This window comes from Hylobates moloch, unplaced genomic scaffold (assembly GCF_009828535.3).
Source record: "Hylobates moloch isolate HMO894 unplaced genomic scaffold, HMol_V3 SCAFFOLD_1, whole genome shotgun sequence".
Lineage (NCBI taxonomy): Eukaryota > Metazoa > Chordata > Mammalia > Primates > Hylobatidae > Hylobates > Hylobates moloch.
This window is the reverse complement of record NW_026652276.1, coordinates 123,609,791-123,627,040: the sequence shown is the minus strand read 5'-3', so window position 1 is coordinate 123,627,040 and position 17,250 is coordinate 123,609,791. Positions and strand designations below refer to the sequence as shown.

The following is a 17,250-nucleotide window of genomic DNA, read 5'->3' as shown; positions in this document are numbered from 1 at the left end:
GGGGGTTTTCACTCCTAACCTGTGTTTTGTTCAAGGGCCAACTGTACAATTGAATTTTTGTATTGGTAAACTGTTCTGAAACTCCGCTGAGCTCACTCATTTCTAGTAGGTTTCCGTATACATACGTTTTCTACATAAATCATCATGTTGTTTGCAAATGAAGACAGATTTTCTTCGTCCTTTCCCGCTTGGGTGCCTTTTATTTGTGTTTTCTTGCCTTCTTTTACTGGCTAGAACCACCAGTACAATGTTGAATAGAAGTGTCAAGAGCAGGCATTCTTGTCTTGTTCCCAACATTAGGGGAAGGCATTCTGTCTTGCATCATTAAATATGATATTACCAGTTGGATTTTTTGTGGATACTTTTTATCGAGCAAGTTTCCTTTTATTTCTAGTTTGCTGAGTTTTTTTTTTTTGAATCAGAAATGGATGTTGAATTTTGTCTAATTCTTTTGCATCTATTGGAAGGATCATATGGTTTTTCTTTTTAGTCAGCTCATATAATGAATTACATTGACTGATGGTAGGATATTTGAACATCCTTTTGTTCCTTGGACAAGCCCTACTTGGACATAAAGATGGTCCCCGACTTATGATAGTTTGACATATGCTGTTTTGACTTTAGGTTGATGGGAAAATGATACACATTCAATACAAAGTGCCTTCCTCTTGTGATGCTGGGAGACAGCAGCAAACCACAGCTCCCGATCAGTCATACAGTTTTGACTTTCAATATTTTCAGCTTACCATACATTTATGGGTTGTAACCCCATCAGAAGTTGAGGAGGATTTGTTTTTTTTTGAGACAGAATCCTGCTCTGTCACTAGGCTAGAGTGCAGTGGTGCGATCTTGGCTCACTGCAACCTCTGCCCCCTGGGTTCAAGCGATTCCACGGCCTCACCTCCCGAATAGCTGGGACTACAGGTGTGCACCACCATGCCTGGCTAATTTTTTGTATTTTAGTAGAGACGCGGTTTCACCATGTTGGCCAGGATGGTCTTGATCTCCTGACCTCGTGATCCACCCGCCTCGGCCTCCCAAAGTGCTGGGATTACAGGCGTGAGCCACCGCACCTGGCCGTTGAGGAGGATTTGTATTGCATTATCCTTATTTATTGTTGGCTTTGCTTTTCTAAAATTTTGTTTAGAAAATTTTTTATTTATGTTACTTAAAGATATTAGTCTGTGGCTTTCTTATTCTGTACATGGTGTCAAGATAACGCTTAACTCATAGATGAGTTTGGGAACATTTCCTTTTGTTGAATTTTTTGGAATAGTTTTTGTAGAAATGGTATTCTTTCCTTCTTAAATGTGTGGTAGAATTTACCAATGAATCCATCTGGACCTGATATTTTCTTTGTGGAAAAGTTTTTAACTACAAATTTAATTTCTTTAAATAGAGCTAGTGAGGTCAGTTTTTTTTTTTTTTTTTTCCTTAAATAAGCTTGGCAGTAGTTCTTCATAGTATTTCCTTGTTTTTCTTCTAATATCTGTAGAATCTATAGTGACGTCACCTCTTTTATCCATGGTTTGGGTAAGTTTGTCTTCTCTTTTATCTGATCATTTTGGCTAGAGGTTTATCAATTTCATTGATTTTTTTTTTAAATAACTGCTTTTCATTTGATTGATTTCTCTATTTTTTCTATTTAGTTTCTTTTCATATCTGTATTATTGTTTTGCTTCTGGCTATTTTGGGTTTAATTTGTTCTTCTTTTTGTAGTTTCTTAAGGTGGATGCCAAAGCCAGTAATTAAACATTTTTTATGTTTTTTAATATAAGAATTTATTGTTGTAAACTCACCTGAAAGTATTACTTTAGCAGTATCTCATAGTTTCTGGTATGTTTTGTGTTTTTCTAATTCTGTTCAAAGTACTTTCTAATTTCTCTTGATTTTTTTTTTTTTTTTTTTAGACCCATGGGTTGTTTAGAGGTGTGATTCAGGGATATTTCAAAGATCTTGTTTTTTACTTCTAATTTAGTTCTTTTGTGATCAGAGAACATACTTTTTATTATTTGAATCCTCTTAAATTTATGGCCCAGAATATGGCTTACTTTGGTGGTTTAGTACTCTGATTTTGTAGAATTCTGTTGTTAAGAGTGTGTTCAGTAAGTACCAATTAGGTCAATTGGTTGATAGAATTGTTCATGTCTTCTATATCTTTATTGATTTCCTGGCTACTTGTTCTCTCAATTATTGAGAGAGGGGTATTAAAATCTCCAACATAATTGTATATTTTTTCTTTCAGTTCTATTTTTACTTCATGTATTCTTAAACTGTTATTCAATTTTTAAATATTTGTAATGGTTATGTCTTCTTGATAAATTGACTATTTTATTATTAAGAAATGACCTTCTTTATTCTGGTAATATTTTTTGCTTTGTAATCCCATTTGTCTGATATTAATAGAGCCATTTCAACTTTCCTTTGACTGTTGTCAGAAAGAATAGTTGTCACTCGATACTTACAGGGCATTGTTCTAGGACTACCAATGGATACCAAAATCTGGATGCTCAAGTCCCTTATAAAAAATGGCATAGTATTTGCATATAACCTTTATACACATCCTCCTGTATATTTTAAGTCTTCTCTTGGTTACTTATAATATCTACCACAGTGTAAATGCTATGTAAATAGTTGTTATGCTGTATTGTTTGGGGAATAATGACAAGAAAAAAAGTTGTACATGTTCAGATAGATACAACCTTGATAGGCCTAACTACATTCTGTCATCTGCAGTTGGTTGGATCCATAGATGCAGAACCCATGGATATGGAGGGTCTGTGTCTTCTTCCGTCCTTTTATTTTTAGTCTGTTTGTTTTTGTTTTTTAGGACAGAGTCTCGCTCAGGCTGGAGTGCAGTGGTACAATCTTGGCTCACTGTAACCTCCGCCTCCCGGGTTCAAGAGATTCTCCTGCCTCAACCGCTCTAGTAGCTGGGATTACAGGTGCACACCACCACGCCCAGCTAATTTTTATATTTTTAGTAGAGAAGTGTGTTCACCATGTTGGCCAGGCTGGTCTCGAACTCCTGACCTCAGGGAATCCGCCTGCCTCAGCCTCCCAAAGTGCTGGGATTACAGGCATGAGCCTCCATACCCGGCCTGTTTGTGTCTTTTTATTTGAAGTTTGTTCTTAGTTTTGCTTTTATTTTGTTTTTTGTACCTAAGATGACAATCTCTGCTTTCAACTGGGGTGTTTGGACTATTTGCATTAGTGATGTGGTGAGGTTTGGACTGTTACCTTGCCATTCGCTTTTTGTCTCATTTGTTCTTTGTTCCCTTTTTTGTTTTTTTTGGCCATTTTGCCAATTTATTATGTTTTATGATTCCATCTCACTGCATTTATTGGCTTACTAGTGTAATTCTTTGTTTTGTTATTTTTGTGGTTGCTTTAAAGTTTATAATAGATATTTTAACTTTTAGCGGTCTACCATCACGATTTATTAATTACAGCATAAGAAACTTACAATTATATACATCTGTTTCTTCCTTCTTGGCCTTTATGACGTTGTTCCCATACATTTTACTTTTTCTAGTGTTATAAACTCCATTTTACATTTTATTTACAGTCAATTCTCTTTCAAAGCAATTTAAACAGTAAAAATATCTGATCTGTTTATTCATGTAGTAACTATTTCCTTTGCTTTTCATTCATTTATGCAGTCTATATTTCTTTGTGTTTTGTATTTCTGCCTAAATTTCTTTTGGCTGGGTGTGGTGGCTCATACCTGTAATCCTAGCACTTTGGAAGCTGAGGTAGGAGGATCACTTGAGGCCAGGAGTTTGAGACCAGACTGGACAACATAATGAGACCCCATTTCTACTGAAAAAAAGAAAAAACATAACTGGGTGTGGTGGCACATACCTGTAGTCCTACTTATTTGGGAGGCTGAGGCAGGAGGATCGCTTGAGCCCAGGAGTTTGAGACTGCAGCGAACTATGATCACATCACTGCACTCCAGCCTAGGTGATAGAGTGAGACCCTATGTGTGAAAAGATAAAATAATTTTTAAAAAATTTCTTGTAGTGCTGGTATGCTGGTGATGAATTCTTTCAATTTTTGTACTTCTGAAAGACTCTTTATTTTGCCTTAATTTTTTAAAATGTATTTTCACTGCATGGAGAATTCTAGGTTGACAGTTTTGCTTTGTTTTCTTCAGAACTTTAAAGATGTTGTTCTATTGTCTTCTCTCATGTTGTCTCCAATAAGAAGTCTGCCATCAACTCTCTTTCTTTGTTTGAAATAGGTCTTTTCTGTCTACTTTTTTTTCTTTTCATCACTGGTTTTAAGAAATTTGATTTTGATGTGAATTTGAGTTTTCTTCATGTTTCCTATGCCAGCATTATGTTGAGCTTCTTGCATCTGTAGTTTTACGGTTAAATCAAATTTGTAAAACAACAACAACAACAACAAAAAACCTGGGTGATCCTTTTTCAAATACATTTTATGATTCCTCCTCTTCTTCCTTCGGGGACATCAGTTCCACATGTATTAGGGAGTTCCACTCTTGAGGGAGCCTGTAGCTCATTGGTTATTTTCTTCAGAATTTTTGGATTCTTTTCCTTTCTATTTCATTTGGATAGTGGCTATTTTCTTCTGCAGTGTATGTCACGTCATTAATTCTATCCAGTATAGTTTCCATCTCAGACACTCTAGTTTTCATCTTCAGAAGTTCAATTTGAATCTTTTTTCCTTTTGTTGAGGTAACTGCCTGAAAGTTCAAAATTGGAATGACCCAGTTTGCTCCTTTTTTTTTTTTTTTATATTACTTGTTTGTTTTTTCTTTGTGCATTGTTGGTGTTGCGTATTTTTCAAGTGTATGTTTTACTCTAATCTGCCTGAGTCAGTTTTTGAGGAGCACATAGGAGGATGTGTGTGCCTCATATGTGCTGGTCTTGTGTGTGAGTCCCTGGTGTTGGATATGCAGGTGGCCCCTGTGAAGTAGGAGCATGTGAGATGCGTGTCCCTCAGATGTGCTCACGTTGTGTCTGGGAGTACGGCAGCAATGGTGCATGTCTTTTAAATGCTTTGGTCTCCATAGGGGCATTATATGCAGGAAAGAGCTGCCTTTCCTTCTAATGGTTTATAGTGAGTCGTGGCTGCCAGATGTCCATGCATACTGAAGCCCACTGGTACAGGATGGGTCATGCTTAGACTGTAGGCTCCAGGTTGTATAATTGATGGCTGCAAGGGCCTGTTTCTGAGTCTCTGGTGTTGGAGATGCAGGTGGCCCCCATGAAGTAGGACCACATGGGATGTGTGTCCCACAGATATACTTGTCATATGTCTGAGGCCCTTGTGTTGGTGATGCAAGTGGCCCTTGTGAAGTGCAGGCTTGGAAAATTACACACAGCTGCAGTCCAAACATATCTTTCTCTATGAAGGTCTCTGTGGGAAGTTAAACAAACACAGAACATGTTTGCCTTAGTCTTGATAGTAGCTGATGGTTTATTTACCTCCTTAGCCATGGTTGATAGTCACAGATGTGAACAATATTTTTTACCTTTTCCCCATTTATTGGATACTTGTTAGATTTACATTTGCTTTAATACCCATGTATATTTGGAAGACTGGCCACACCCCTTTGAATTGATGAGAAACACCTGCCGAGGCCCAGTCTCATTCCATCTTCACCTGTGGAGGGACAGGGCCCCTTCTCTGGATGTCAGTTTTCTTAACAGGAACATGAACTGACTGAACTAAGCATACAGTTCCTTCATCCATTTCCAGAAGACTGTGGGGCAGCATGGAGGGGTTCACTGTGTGCCATCTGCAGAGATAAGACAATCCTAGCTTGGCCGGTTATCAGCTGGGCTGCCTGGGGCTCATCCTGATCCCATTCCTCAAGTGGGTGGGGACACAGCCCCTTAGTTCTGGTCATAACTCCCAGAACCCTTCTGGGAACATTTTTTTTCCCAATGAGAGCACCTCACATTGTTGTAAGTTCTCAGCCCCACAGTGACTGTTTCCTGGTGCATGCCAGAGATGCATTTAGATTTCAGATGGTACAAGCGGGTACCTGATGGGGATCAGTGCAAGAGTAGACTGGTCAGTGTGGTGAGGTTAGACAACCCCCATGAGACATTCCCATTCCCTGGACTGGGCTTGAGGCTACCTGGATCTAAGTAATCCTGTGGGATATGCTGAGCCAGCTGATGGCCTCTGAAAGACTGTGCTGACCCCAAACATGGACACATCAGTAGACATTCTGATCCATGGTGACCCAACACAGAGGAGTATTTGAGCAATGATTTAATGAGTGTTTAAGTTAGGATCGCTTGCGTTCATATAATTTGCTTTAAGGAAATATAAGACAAGTGTTGTGCTGGGTTTAAGAATCCTGCTACAGGCTGACACAGTACTGGGCCTCCTGGTCACAGATGACAAGGCCAACATTCGTGGCTTTATGGTGCAGTTGTTACCCAACTGAACCTAGGTTTGATTGCCCAGCACAGAAAGCCAAAATATCTACATGGAGGGAGAAATATCTACAGCAGGAGAAAGAAGGGCCTTCATTTGCAGGGTGCCACGCAAGGAGAATTGAGCAGCTCCCGCTTAAGACAGAACCTCTCCAATGGCTTGCAAGCAAGGTTTTTAAAGGCAGGGGTAAATTTCAGGAAAGCAGAAGTTACAGACAAAATCATAAATCGATACATGGTAGTTATACACTGGTTTGGCCTAAAAAGATGGGATATCTTGTATAGGGGTATCTTGAATAAGACTCCTAGGTAGAGTCAAAGTCAAAGATTTTCTGATTTTTAATTGGTTAAAGAAGAGAAGTTTTGTTTAAAATGTCAGAGGCAACAGAAAAGAATGTCAGGTCTGGCTTGTGGGTGTGACTTCCTGCAGGCCCTTAAGGAAGAAAGTTAGGACAAAGATTGGCAGTCGGAGTTCAGTCCTCAGTTCTTCATTATTTGAGGTCGCCAGCATATCCATTTGGGGTCTAGGTTTCTAAAAAACAACTCAGGGACATATGTTAAGATGTTATCTTTATTTTCTATAGGGAACCAAACATCCTTTAACTTTTAACTATTGTTAAAGTGACTTTAACTTCCTTGGCTATTGTTTTAAGCTACTGTTACCTTCTTGCTTATCAAGTTGCTCATTTACCTCTCAGGGCTAGCTGGGAGCCTGGAATTTCCCTTGAAGGAACTCAGGATTTTCCTTTATTTCCATGCTTGTGGGGTCCTGCAGACCCCTAAGAGGGGTCCCTGTTCTATGTCACAATCTGACCATTTTGTTCAACCTTTGATTGACAAAAGATGTCAAATAATGTCAAAAGATGACATTATTATGGCTTGTGTTAGTGAGGTCATTATTTTTCGTTTATTTTATGTTTACTCTGGATATTTCCAAAAGGGACTCATGGAAGCCAGCCCAGGAGACAGAGCTGTCCCTGTCAACTCTCAGGTTCATGGAGCTGTGTATTCACTTCCATACTTCCTGAGCCCCTCCCAGCCTTTGCTCTCCTTGTGGATCCTTTCACTGGGCTTGATTCCGAGGCCAAGAATCACAAGGCAGCTGCAAGGACTGCACCCACGTCGTCCTCATGTCTTGGTTTCTGTGACTATAAAATGTGAAAAGGACACTGGAGAGTCTATACATCCTTTGCTGCTCCCGTACCCCAGTTCTGTGAGCTGCTAAAAAACTGGCCACACTGGAGGCCTGAAGTGAATTCTCATCCGTAACGTAGCTCCAACAATTGTTAATGTCTGGTTAGTCTTGTTTGGTCTCTACCCTCTGCCTTCCCTCAAATCCTAGACATCATCTCACTTCCTCCATAAATCCTTTAACTCTATCATCTGAGAACATTTCACCTGGCACCACCACGATACCATTATCATACCCAACCAAACTGGTGAAAGTTACATCATCTCTAAAACCAATCTGGGCTCGATTCACCCTTGTGTCTCAAAAATGTCTTTTCATCCTGGCTGATTTGTTCCAACCAGGATACAAATGAGATGGACATATGTCTTGATTGTCTTGCGAGATTTTAATATTTGGAGGTGACTGAACAATGACACAGACAGTCCCGTGCCATTGAGGGAAGTTTATTATAGCCTGTAGACCAGAGGGTATGCACACCATGCCAAACAGGGCCACGCAGTGAGCAACCAGGTCATCAGCAGGCAGAAGGAGGAAGGGGACAGTGTGGCCTTGAGCCTTCATTGTGGTTTCAGGGGAAGGAAGGGGTGGGGCAGGTTAAGCAGCTTATCAGGTTTAGGATTAGATAGTTTGAATAATGTGCATGGGCTCTGGGCTATAGGAGTGGGCCCTGGTGTGTGCCTGGCCAGGGGGTGATTTAGGGCAGGTAGGTGAGAATTAGATTAGACAAAGGGTGGTCAGGGCATGGACTGGGGATGGGTTGGTTTGCATGTGAAAGTATTTACCGTTTCTAGGAATTAGCTAGTGTTGGGATTTCCCTTTTAATCTTTAACAGTGCCCCTCCCGTTTTGGCCCCCCATCCTCTGTGACTTTTTTTTATGTGCTCCTCCTGCCCTCTTGTTGGCTTCTATGAACTGGTAGATCTTCAGGAGACTTAGTAGTTTCTTGGATCTGCTTTTGTTCTTGTTGTTGTTGTTTTAATAACCCTTCCCTGGGTGGCTGTGCACTTCTCATTGCTTCTCTCTAGCAGGCAGGTGCTGGCTACTTTTCTTCTTGCCAGGTTGAGGTTGATGGTGGAGTGGTTATCAGTGAGACCCGTCCATCAATAGTCTCCCATCCACATTGCACCCAATGGTTTTATAGCAGCTGCCTTGCAAGCATGGCTGACATTTTGTGTTGCATTTGACTTTGCAAGATGGAGGTTTTTAATTCCCTAATTTCTTCAGCATTATTAGCTCATGATTTTTTTCTAAAAAAGAATACTTATTCGGCTATTTGGTTATTCTCAAAAATAGTAAATATTTGATTCTTTTTACTTATCAGTTTTCAAAATAATAATCAGCACCCCGTTATGAAGTCATGGATTTTTAAAAATTTGATGTGTTTTGATCGATTGCCGTCTTTTTTATTTTTGGTGTTAAATTTCCTATTTTGGCAAGTGGGAGCCTTCAGGTTACTTTCTGTTTTCTGTCTTTTTTTTTTTTTTTTTAAGGTCAGTCACCTCTGAATAGCATCTTCAGACTAAGCATTTTACTAGAAGGCCTGGTTTCTTTCAGTGGGAAATGGTTTTTCAGCACCATAATCTGGGTTGTAATTGGTCCAAGGCTTTTTAGGGCATTGAGATAGGATTTTTTTTAGGAAAATAAAAATAAATTATGAGTTTATATTGATATTTCCAATTCACTTCACTCCTTGGGTTTTTATATTTGTATCTTTTCGGTGATGCTGAAAATTCTAATGACAGTAATATTATTTGTTTCATCTTTCTATATATAGTAGGCTCAAAATAACATTGCCAATATTATTTTCAACAATAAGTCTGCTGAATGCAATTGGAGATTTCTTTGTGGTTATTTTTGTCCTTGCATTATATTCTACCAGACATACAGTCAAATATGCGTTTTCTCATCGCTTGGAATAATTCTTCTCTCTGTGGTCATGCTGGTAACAGGTTTATTTCATTTTGGTTTCGATCTTTTAGGTATCACTGCTTTTAATTTTTCTTTTTAGGCACATAATTGCATGGTTCAGTTCCACAGTAAAAAACCAAAGTCAAGGTACATGGAGAGACCCCTCCCTTGCCCACTGTTCCTCCCATGCGTGTAGTTAGACGTTTGTGCTGGGTTTCCCCTTGCCCCTCCATGGTTCCTTTTGGTTCCTTTTTGATGCTGGTAGTGCATGCACTGTGAAACTGTTCCTGGAGAATGCTTCCCAACAGGGCACGCTGATTCCTCAGTCCTCCCCTGAGGCAGGGAGGCTTCCAGGGACCTGATTTGATCCTGTTGATGGGCAGGTATCTGCAGAGTTCTTGTGTTTCAGCTCTTCTGCCCTATCTCTGTAGCAGGAAGCTTCCTCTAGGGTTTTCTAAAATTTCTTATTTCGTTCTTCCACTGATAGCCAAACACTCCAGTCTTACAAAGTTAATTGGACTTAGCCAGTTTGGGTTTTGGATGCAGTCACTTTCGGGCAAAAACTGGATTGATTCAGGCTTTTCATCCTCTCCTTCTCCCAGGTGTCTGTCTTCTCAGAATTGGGATGCGGTGTGCGAGTCCACGCGTCGTCCTCTGACCTCTCTGGACTCTACTGTTTTAGAGCTGGCTCTAGAGTGGCCTGGGCATGTCAGAGCTCTAGAATTGGCAGTGGATCTTCCTGAGCCACTGACTCTCTGCTTTCTTCTAGACATTACCTCTGTGCCCTTCTGGGACGGGTCCTGGGGCTGGGCAGGGTCAGAGTGCACTGGCCTGTGTGAGCCCTTGTTGTTCTAGACCCTTCTCTGTGGTTGCCTGCTCAGGCAAGGCCATGATGGGCCCAGACTGTCTGCAAGCTGGCTGCAGCTCTTTAGGCCACACCTGGAGCGAATCAGGACACTTTCCTATCTGGATTCTCCTGCAGCAGCTCTGTTGTACTGAGAAGCTTCTATTGTCATGTCACCTGCCTGCAGTCCTGTCCCTTTCAAGCCTGGGAGGGAGGGGGCAGCTCTTGTCCCTTAGGGCTGAACATGCCTCTGAGCCCCTGCCAACCCTCCATCTCATCTTCTTCTTTCTTCTTTTGGAGGAGACACAACACTTCCTGTGGTTATTGCAGTGGACTCTAGGTGCTGACTTTCCATATTTATACAAAAGAGTCTAAAAACAGAAACACTAAAACCAATTAGAAATACCTTTTTTGATCTCTTAAGCTTGCTAATAAAAGCCAGGGCCTCTGAGATTAAAGACAAAATAAAGCAATATAGTCAACATTTGTCCTAAGCTGTCTCCACTAGTGCTAGCGTGGTGGAGGTGGGTGGGAAAGGGATGCCATGAAGGCCCAGGAGGGTCCTCAGCTTTGCATCTCAGAACAGTTTCCAGAGACTCATGTGTGATGCTGAGTGAGCTGGAATTGTGCACACGTGTGTGTATGGTATGAGTTGCCCAGGTTCTAGGAGAGGATTGCTGTTCTAAAGACAACTGTTCTGGACAATTTCTTTAGAATACACAAGCCCTCATCTGCTTGTAAGGCGTTGCCACCTGACCATGTGCATATGGATAGTCTGTGCTAGATGGCTTTGCCCTTGGTCCTCATGCAGAGATAGGTTCTCCCCACTCACAGCTCACCCACACCATGCAGTGACGGTCACACTTGAGGCTCCGTGGGCGTCTCTTTAGCCTTCATTCCTGTGTGCTATTTATGCCTCCTTTTACATAGGACTCCTGTAGGGATGGTAATTGAGATTCCACCCCAGCCAGCCCCACAGCAATGTCCTTTTCTGCAGTGGCCATGCCAAGTCTTGGTGTCAAATAGCATAGTTGGGTTGACAGGGTGGGCTGTTTGGAGCAGCTGTACTGACAGGCCCCACCTTTGCCTTTTACCCTGGAGGCCCTGCTACCATCAGATCTGACTGGCCTGTTCACTCATGCACACTCATCCCTTCAGCAGCCTTGTCCTGCACACCTGTGCCACTCCAGGGATAGGCTTGTTCTGGACTCACAGAGATGACCAGGAGGCCCTGGTACCCATGGGACCCTGGAAAGATGCTGGGAACACAGCTCAGAGCTGAGGTGGGGGCAGGGACACTAGCAGTTGCCCACAATCCCTGAGTCCACCCACGTGCATGAGATGCAGGGATGATCAGGGACCCGCATCACCCTCAAAGTCCTTGACGTCCAGAGCACAGGTCCTTAGAGTTGGGGATTGGCGACCCTCCCAAAACCATGTGCAAGAAGAGTTCCAGCAGCCAGTGGGCATTGTGGCTCTTGTGGGCTCCCAGAGGGGTCTTGAGCCCTCTTCTGAGACCTCTGAGAAGAAATCCTGATGTGTCAGGGCTATCATCACAGGTTGTGAGTGCTCATGGGGTTTCTAATCTCAGGGAGGGGGTGGGAGGTGGCAGCGTCTAGGTGGAGGAAGCCTGAGTATGAGGTGTGGCTGCTTCCCCTTCCTGGCGTGCCCTGTGCATTCAGGCCTGCTTCTGACCATTGAGGACATTTGGGAGATGTTTGGAAGCAGGCCTGAATGCACAGGGCATGCCAGGGCAGTGCCAATGGGGACAGGGCAGTGTCCCAGGAGGGAGCCCAGAGCTGACTGTGGGCCTGGAGGCTCTGATGAAGATGGCTTGAGAAGGCTGGCCAGTCCCATCCCTGGTGAGTCCCTGAGGGGCCCTGCCTTCAGTTTTGCAGGACAGAGACTGGCACTCGCAGCCCACCCTGGGGACCAGTGAATGGTCATTCAAGCTGGGCCCTGAGGGGCTGGCACTGGAACCAGGCAGCAACCCTGTGTCCAGGTCACTTCTGTGGCCTCTTGGCTGTACCTTCCCTGGTACAGGACACGGTACTTTCTGTGAGCACTGACTGTGCTTCCAGTCCCTGTCATTGCTGCAGTGACAGTAACCATGGTGCCAGCCACTGCACGGAGACCCTTGCCCAGATCATCACTGGTCCTCCAAGCAGGCATATCCTGAGCCCTTTGAAACATTTGGACACCTGGGAAACAGCAGCTGTGGGGCCAAGCAGCCTGCCCTTGGGTGGAGTAGACCTACCTATCCAGCTCTGAACTTGTGCTCCCAGGCCCCTGACACAGGCTCATGTCAGCTGCAGCTCAGCCTGCTGGGGAATGAGGGCAGGTGGGAAGAGCCCCCTTCTACAGATGAGGAGGCCAGGGTTCTAAGGGCTAAGTAGTTGTTACAGTCATGCAGAGATGGAGGAGACCCTAAGTGGCCAGACCCTGGATGTCTTTGGACTGTCACCAGCCTCTCTGTGACCAGCTCCCTGTCAGCAGGAGGAGCCTGCCAGGCTCTGACAGAGCCGACTCGGATCCTAGGCTTTACAAGGCTGGCCTCAGTGTCCATCTCACAGACTGAAGTCTCTGATCACCTCCTCCCCTTGTCTCCCGTCCACGGTCTTGGAGTGCTGAGGGAGGCTCAGTGGTGGAAGGAGCTGGGCAGAGAGCCAACTATATGCCCAACAGTGCCCCCTCCTCTGATGCTGGGCGGTGGCCAGGGCCATCTCTCAAGGTCCCTGCAACGCCAGGCCTGAGGGCAGCTCAGGACAGCAGCAGGGTCATCAGCTGTCTGCTCAGCTCTGGGAAGATACTTCCATGGACAGGCCATTCAGCTGCTAGGCCAATCCCTGCTCAGCCTGGGAACTGGGGCTCCCAGCGGTCGGTGTGGCCTGTCCCTGTCCTGACTCACTCTGTGCTGGCCCTGGTTCCTCTTCTCTAAGAATGTGGGGCACAGGTGAGCACAGGGATCATGAGAGCTGATAATTCTTATCCCAAATGCACTTGTGTTAACTCAGCGTTCGAGAGGACCTGCAGGGCCCCAGTCATTTGTAAGAAACCAAAGGATCACATTAAATATAAGCCACCGATGTGTTCTCAGAGTGGCTGGAGGAGTTCTGTGGCATTATAAGACCATCTCAGGGGACTTCTGAGGTCCTTCCTCATCCAGCACTGTGCTTGTGTGAGGCTGGTTCCTTCACGGCCATCTGCAGAGACAGCACAGCACAAAGCCTGGATGCAGAAGTGGGTCACAGAATCCACTGTCTGCCCTGGAGACAACGGCACCACAGAGGCTCACAGAAGTGGACTGCAATACTGTGCTTCTCACTCATTGTCTTTTGTTTGGGGAAATGTCATGATTTTTCATAAAATGTTATTTATGTTAACATGCAGTGGATTCACTATTATTTTAAATGCATTTGTACGTGAAAAAATTCTTATTGTTAAATATCAGTAGCTATAACCCACCTACACAAAAAGTTTTTGTTTTTAGTGAGTCCTCAGTGATTTCAAGACATAAAGGGGTCCTGAAATGGAAATGTTTTAGAGCTGCTGTTTTAATGTTGTCCCTGAAATAAACACAACAGTCATGATGATAATCCCAGTTGACACTGATTGATCCAAGTAAGACAATACAGGGTCTTAGAGTTAACTCTCTCCACCTTACACGTGTCCTGCGAGGCTGGTGCTGCTGTTCTATTCATACCACTGTACAGATGAGCAGATGGACATTCAGCTTTGGCCAGTGCCTTCTGCCTCCTGGGAGTCTGCCCTGTGGGTGGGGAGGTCTGACCACCTTCTGAAGCCTCAGGGACACCCAGATGGGTGAGAGGTCCACCCTTCCTGGGGAGAAGCAGCTGCTGGTGGGAATCTAGCACGTTCCAGAGGGCTGTCCGTGATGGTCTGCATGGCGGTTAAGGGGGGTGCCGTGGGAATAAAGGGAGTTGGGGAAGATGCCCCATGAAGGTGGCATTCCAGCTGGACCTTGAATGATCATCTTGTAAGGTTGGCTCAGTGAAGCAGACAGGAGGGATGGACCCCCCAAGGGGAAAGAGGCCATGAGCGGGGTATGGGGAAAGAGAGAAGGAGATCAATGTGAGCCTGGTCCCAGCCCTCAAGACTGTGCTGACTACGCAAGGGTGTGGCCTGGGCGGGAAGGTGGTGGCCCAGGTCCAGCGTGTCTTGCCAGTGCTCTGTGGCCACCAGTGTCTAGAGGTGGTGGAGCCAGCAGTGGCACTCACAGTCACTGCAGCGCTGTCTCTTACCGTGTGCCTTGCCCTTACCTGAAGGAGAACCACTGTCGCCGCATCAAGATTCTTGGGGACTGCTACTACTGTGTGTCGGGCCTCACCCAGCCCAAGACTGACCATGCCCACTGCTGTGTGGAGATGGGACTCGACATGATTGATACCATCACGTAAGTACCCCATGGGGCTGAGAGGAGTGGCCTGGGGCATCTACACATTGAAATCCTGGAAGCTGAGCCACCTTCTGCCCCATGTGGGCTCCCCTCTCAGGGCCTCGCTTTGTCCTGGTGGGTCTGTCTGAGGCTGCAGAGAATGATGCCAGCATTAGGAGGATGCTGGGTTCAGGAAAGCGTGAAAGGATGCTTCCGTGATTCCCTGCCTTTACATTTCATGTGTGACTGTATTTCTTTGTCCACAGGAATCCTGCATATTGTCAGGTATGCATGAGTCATACAAAAATAAATTAGTTTTTAGCTTAGCCAGATAAGACATTCAGGAAGGTTTGGCCTCAATCTAGCTGAATTCTCTAATAAAAGGAAGTAAATGTGTGTGTTTCTCTTCACTCAGCAAGGTGACTGGGTCTCAGGTGCTCTCTGTGTGGGGAGACAGGCTTGGGATCGGGGCAGGTGAGTCTTCATGGAATGAATATTACACTTGTGAGGCCAGGCCTGCCCATTTCTTGGTCAGTCTTATGTTGTCCTTATCAGAGACTGGGATGAAGACACAGATGTTTTTGTCAAGTTAGGGAAGGTGTGGAGCTGGAAGGCTGAGCTAATGTATGGAGTGTAGATCCAAACAAACATCTCAAGATGTGGAGAGGTGGGTATGCTCCAGTGAGATGGGGCCAACAGGGATTGGGGCATAGCTTCATACCTGGAGTGGGAAAGTAGTAGCATAAGAATTTTGTAGGGAGACGATGGGTAGTTGCAGGTGAAAGGATGCACAGCTAGGCTGAGAGGTGGGGCGAGACTGCTGGCTCCGTTTGCCGCATCGCTGCCTTGTGGGCTGCCCCAGGCAGTGCTCCTGCAGACAGTGTGACTGGAAGGAGGCAGTCGGGAGGAGGCCAGCACCTCAAGCATTGTGCCCACTTCTGGCACCTGTGTGTCAGGGACACGTGAGCAAAGCTGAGCCCTGCGGGGCAGCGGTTCTCCAACACGGCTTCATGTCAGAGTCGCCTGTGAGAACCAAAGTCCCTGATGGTGGCTCCACCTCAAGAGCCCGAGGTGGCTGGTCTGGAGTGTGGTCTAGGACTGAGAGTGGAAAAGCCCCCTCAGCTGACCTCAGTACACAGCCTAACAGAGAGCCATTGCCCCAGAGAAAAGCAGCCTGGCTGGAGGAGATGCTGGGCAGAAGCGGGAAGGAAGGAAAGACGCCTGGCTTGGAGAAGACTTAGAGGTGATGACCATCACCTGTTCTCTGAAAGAGTGAGACGTTATCACAGCATATCATATATATTGTATGTTGCATCTTAGATGACATCATACATCACCTTACATCATGTATCACTTGTATATCATATGTCATGTCATATGTTACATGCCACATCATGTTTCAAGTAATATATATCACATATCATATCATATATCACATCATCTACCATATAACATATCACATATTGTATCATATCACACATCATATAACTGTCATATTTCATAATCACATCATATCACATGTCATAACATTATGTCACATCACATATCATATGCTATTTGTGTGTATATAGATAATAGATCTGGTTTTGTGTGATCTCCTTGGGAGAAAATGAGGCTCTGTAGGTGAACGCTTTAAGGAGACAGATGTCAGTCCATTTGCTTAGTAAATATTTGTGAAGCCCCCACTCGGTGCTGAGCACAGACACAAGCAGAGTTGAATGATGTGGGCTGACCTGGGTGACCAGGTGGCTCGTGGAGTTGAACTGGATGGCCTTGTGCCCTTGAAGGTTGGTGACCCTGGCTGTACCGACCGGGGTCCTCCTGAGAGGGGTCTGGTGCTTCTTCTTGGCCCCTGGTCTCCTCACCTGGCCTGTGTATGCTCCTGTGCTCAGTGACACTCCATCTCTTGCTTGAGGTTCTGGGCCTTAAAGGGTGCTGTCCTTCCTTCTACTCCTGTTTCTGCCTTGCATGTTGATGGGTTATAAGCTGTTTCTGTGGACGTGCCTCTCACTGGCTGCTGCCCAGGAAGCCCTGCGTCTGCGCTCTGGTTCTGCACCTGGCCTGGAGATGCCTGGAGCTGCAAACCCACCTGGCTTGCTCCACTTTCTGGTTCACTTGCTCCATGAACCTGTGTCCTCTTGGCCAGCTCTCCTGGCATTCCATCTGCTGGCTCTCAGTCTGTGAGATTCTCCAGGCTTTGGTGCCTTCGGCTCCACATCTCTAGCCCTGCTACCTGAAACTGGTCCAGTGCCAGGGGCATCTTCCTGGGCCTCCTGTAGCTGCTGTCTGCTTGGGCTCCTGATTACCAGAGTGTTCCCAGGGCCTCAGGAAGCTCTACATGCCAGAGTTTCTGTCACTCAGCTTCCTGGCTCTGGACCGGAAGAAAAGACTGAGTGCGGAAGATGCCTCCCAGCCAAACAAACTCTTCTTCCTCCTCAGACTGTCACAGACCCTGGGACCCACCAGTGTGTGCTCTGCATGGCCGGCCTTCT

General features: G+C 45.0%; 1 protein-coding gene across 1 annotated transcript in view; it reads left to right on the top strand.

Moving 5' to 3' along the window:
• The window catches only part of ADCY1 (adenylate cyclase 1), a 144,957-nt gene that overhangs the window by 60,066 nt on the left and 67,641 nt on the right, over nt 1-17,250 (top strand). The window contains exon 5 of the mRNA XM_032758145.2: nt 14,649-14,776. Coding sequence (XP_032614036.1) covers nt 14,649-14,776 — 128 coding nt within the window. The remainder of the gene's footprint in view (nt 1-14,648; nt 14,777-17,250) is intronic.